Source organism: Ixodes scapularis, unplaced genomic scaffold (genome assembly GCF_016920785.2).
Source record: "Ixodes scapularis isolate PalLabHiFi unplaced genomic scaffold, ASM1692078v2 PGA_scaffold8__174_contigs__length_109621045, whole genome shotgun sequence".
Classification (NCBI taxonomy): domain Eukaryota; kingdom Metazoa; phylum Arthropoda; class Arachnida; order Ixodida; family Ixodidae; genus Ixodes; species Ixodes scapularis.
This window is the reverse complement of record NW_024609883.1, coordinates 71,397,655-71,402,106: the sequence shown is the minus strand read 5'-3', so window position 1 is coordinate 71,402,106 and position 4,452 is coordinate 71,397,655. Positions and strand designations below refer to the sequence as shown.

At 48.3% G+C, this 4,452-nt stretch overlaps 1 protein-coding gene across 1 annotated transcript in view; it reads right to left on the bottom strand.

The window, feature by feature from the left end:
- Positions 1 to 4,068, bottom strand: part of LOC115324605 (transcription factor AP-2-epsilon) — an 83,420-nt gene extending 79,352 nt beyond the window's left edge. The window contains exon 1 of the mRNA XM_042286916.1: positions 3,778 to 4,068. Coding sequence (XP_042142850.1) covers positions 3,778 to 4,068 — 291 coding nt within the window. The remainder of the gene's footprint in view (positions 1 to 3,777) is intronic.
- Between the last annotated feature and the right edge of the window lie 384 nt (positions 4,069 to 4,452).

Genomic DNA, 4,452 nt, shown 5'->3' with positions numbered 1-4,452 from the left:
ACAGGTGATAGACATGGTGGCAACGATGCGCGACCAAACTTTTAACTGGTCGTACGACGTGCCAGAAAGACGGCCGAACCGGACCAGTCAGTCACTGCGGCATGTGCATTCAAGTGTGGCTGTGATTGGCCGGTGTATGATCGGGTTCGGCGTCTTCTTGGCACGTCATCCGACCAGTCAGACGTTTGGTCGCGCATGGGTATATACACGAACTCATCTCTGTTACGTCAAGGCGTGGTGGTGGCGCGACGGACGCACTCCCGGTCCGGGGCTGTGGGCGGAAGTGCCCATCTGAGACGTGTATTCCTGCGTTGTTTTGAAAGGAACCAGACAAAAACCTGCCTTCTTGTCAAAATGCTGCGACTGGGGCTGTACCAAAAGGGTCGAGAAAGGTTTGAAGGTCAGTTTTCATGCGCTCGGTTTGTCCGAGAACGTGGATATGTGCCGTGAAAAGGGAAAACCAGACGCTGTCGGACCACGATTGCTTGGGCGGGAAGCATTTTGGGTTGAATTCACGGATACTTCTCGCCATCAGATTTATTTGTTTTGTTCCAAAATGAACGCCGAAAAACCGTCAAGTTCTACGGACTACCTGCGGACTACGTTTAGTGCGTCTCCAAGTTCAAACGGTCGCCCGATCATTCGAACTGTCGTCTGCTCTTTTAAACGTTCCTGCTTGTCGTCTGCTCTTTTAGAGGACACCGGCCCGTAGACCAAACGTGGGCCCGGTACTTGCGATAAGAAGTAAGTGCAGGCCTCAAAAGACTTAAGTTTGAAGGTTGGTAAGCAGGCTCGACGTAAACAGTAGATACAAGGAGATGTTGATCATTGTTACCAGTGGCCATCACCGACTTGTTATGCCTGATTCACTTGGTTAGATTCTGCTTGCGATTTTAGTATCGACGTCGACCATCTCAGCTACGGTTCACGCTTTTGCAGTCCGTGCGACGTCGTTACTGAAAATCGCGAGCGAAATCTCATCATGTGATCAGGCTTTAGCGTACATTCTGCGACGTCCACGCGGAATGAATCGCCGCATGTCAGATTATTCACGCAAAATTTTGCGGTGTAACGAGCCTCGTTCATTTCGCTGATGCCGCTCAACTAGTCAGACATCGTTAGGAGGACGTAGAATCAACAATTCCAACGCGAAAAAGAGCGCGGGGACTCACACCGACGCCGACAACATCGGATTTCAATGGTTTGTTTATGGGCGACGGCGAGCTTCTTGCTCACACCCCACATCGCGCATGCGCGGCGCCGGTGGCGTCCGCTAGGGGCGCTCTGGGCGCTCCGGTTCGTTTGTAAACATGAGTTGGTGTATATGACCATTCAGCGCTCCCAGTGGTTGTCACCTCTTGGGTTCAATGAACAAACACCTGCGAGGACATCATTGCGAGGTCATCAAAAGAAGAACAGCTTTCTAGGCTTGGGTGTGTGGCAATTCTGTAAAGAATGGTTTCAGCAGTTCATGGACTGGAGCGGCTGCCAAACAGATGATGCAAGAGCATTCGGCTACGCAGGGAGTCTGTTGAGAAGGTGAACATATATACCGACCTGTAAGGGCCAAGTATCTGCAGCAAGCAGTAAATACCTTTTAAATAAGTATGGTATGTTATAGTATGGTATGGTACACCTTACCTTCCTTTGCCGTAATGAAGAAGAGTAATTAGACGCAGTCTTAATCAAATCCGAATAAAGGCAACTAGTATGCTTTCATCTTAGTGTTCACGAAAAGCAAATGGTAATACGACTATTACTGTGGATATTGTGAACGCCCGGCAACCAATTTTCCATGCACTTCAGTGCGAAAGAGCGATTCTGCACAACTCTTCACCTTCCACAAACATTCGCTCCATTGAGAACACTCGGCCATTCCCGCGTCCTACGTGACGACACAGATATCAGGACGTAAGAAGGCGGGTGACGTCATGAACGGAGCACCCGCAATAATGCTTCGTTCTCATCGAAAACGGGATTCCGCGCATGCGCAATGTTTACAGTTCTGTTCCGCCTGGCAGGTGCGGTTGTTTGTAAACACTGAGGTGTCACTGCACATGCTCAGAGTAACTTCTTTTTTTGAAGATCAAGGTATTTGCGCATTGCCCCATAGCCAGAGCCAACCAGGTTCCCAATTGGTGGAAGGAATATGCACACTCGTCAGAAATTGTGTGAACCACCGCTAAAACAATCAGCTAATAAAAGCAAAAACAAAGCCGCGCTTTTTTCTTTTTTTCAAACCAGAACGTACGCAAGCTTGTACTTTCCGAGCCTTCGAAATGATGAATAACGACGCCATGTGTGATGCGAAAACATAAACAAAATATCCCGCCGCACGTATTAAATTGCCAGATAAAACCAAATGTTGAATAAGAAGAAAAAAAAAAGCCCCCCCCCCCCCCCCCCCCCCCCCCCGGCTCGTTAACTCTCTTGCTAAACTATCGGCTTCTAATATGTCTCTTATCCGTTCGTTCCCGGGATTTCCAGTTCGATCCGTTGTCAGCGTCGCGAGGAGGACGACTCTTCAAGGTTTTTCCTTGTTGACACAAAAGAGGGGTAGCTTCGATATCCGGACGCGGGAACATTTAGAAATGGAGATTCAAAGGGTTTAGCAGAAGACGTAAAAAACGGGCACTATTCCACGCGAACAGAGGCAGCAACGTTCACATCCGGGTACGCTTGTTAACCTAAAAGTGTCTTCTAGATCTTCAGTCACCGACAACTAAGCGATTGCAGGCGTCTGCGTTCGAACGAATTTGCCGAGTGCGATGGAGACAAAGGCAGATAACGTTACTCTAGGCACTAATTATTCCAACCAGAGCTCGATATTCTGAAGTCCCCCCCCCCCCCCCCCCCCCCCCCCCCGCGCGCTCGTGTCTGGCTCTCCCCCAGTTTCCGCCCGCAAAGAAAAACTGGAGTTTTCATTACTAATTTACTATACAGAGAGAGACCCAGGGTATTTGTCTGTTTACAGGGTTGCTGGTTTTATAATGCAAATAATAAAAAAAAAGGAATCATTGTGAAAGCCTTCTTCCAGAGGTATTCATTGAGAGAGAATATTAGTTAATGCCACGATTACTTCCGGAATTAGATTGTAATACAGCTCAATAAGATGAACTACAACTAGTCCTAAGAAAGCAAACAGTCAAACAATTTTCCAGATGGCCTGAATATGATACGTAAATTGCAAGAAAGCCATACTCATCGCAATAATCTTCACGTATTGCTAATGGCTTCCTCCGACGAAGCAATGAAGATTTTTCGCTGGTGTTGTGGAACCGCTAGACAAGCTGACGGAAAAGTTCTGGCGAAAATGGTATACACACAAATAAATCAGAATATGATGAACATATTGAAAACAAAACAAGCGACATCTGCGTCTGAACGAATATAAGGCAATAGTTTGTTTTCACTGACGTAATTTCGTCCACCATTTTGTTGTTGTGAGCTGTCTGGGTGTGACAGACTCGAGCATTCCAAGGATTTACATGCCCCCTCAAATGCGTAGAGGACCGCTGACATCATCTCAATTGGTTACGATGTAATCCTTCAATGTAGTAAATTTGTTTGAAAAAACAAACTAGCAACAGAATGGCCAATTGACGTCATGTGCAAACAACCTATATTACGCGAATCCGCAGCGACGAATAACAAAACAAAAATGCATACCGAGTAGTAGTGCTACTAGGGAACGCGAAAACGAAGCACATGCTCGTCTAAACGTGAGAACTAGAGAGGCCAGAAATGTCAACATCATAATCACGTAGTTGGGCCTACCTCTGTGACGTCGATGAGCTCGAAGGAAGATGCGACGTCAGTGGACGGCGTAGTAGCGGGCGAGGACGAGCCCGCGCAGTGGGCGGCGTCGGACATGAACCGTTTCGCTAGGGACGTCGGACTCATATCATCCTCGCCACTGGAGTCAGCGTCGTGAACCCTCCTTTTCTTTCTAGAGGACGAAGACGGCGACGCCGAACTACGATCTCTCGAAGTGGTACCGTTGCTGCCAGACCCAGTCCCCGATGGCGGAGGACTGTTGGTGCTGGTGAGGGGACTTAGCTGCGCCATCGATATCTCAAATCTTCCCAGAATGCAACTTTCTTCTGGAACACAGATCGACTTAAACTTGCGGTTCTTGATTGGGGATCAGCACGGAGTACGAAACGAGGTCTCTTGAAGTCGGATGATGAGTGCGCTACCAATTCCGTGACAGTGGTCCCCAAGGTTCCAGAAGGTCCAGGACAGATGAAGATGTTAAACCCGATGGGTTGGGCCTGGGTTGGACCACTTTTTTGTCGGCATGATGTAGAACGACTTGGAATTCGAGTTCTGGTTGCATCGCATCGGCTACGTGAAGTGCCGTACCGAACGTTCGAGATCCTTAAAAATTGCAGACGACGGTAGGACAGACGTCGACGTCTTCGTCAAGGATGCCGGATGCCGGGCACGCAA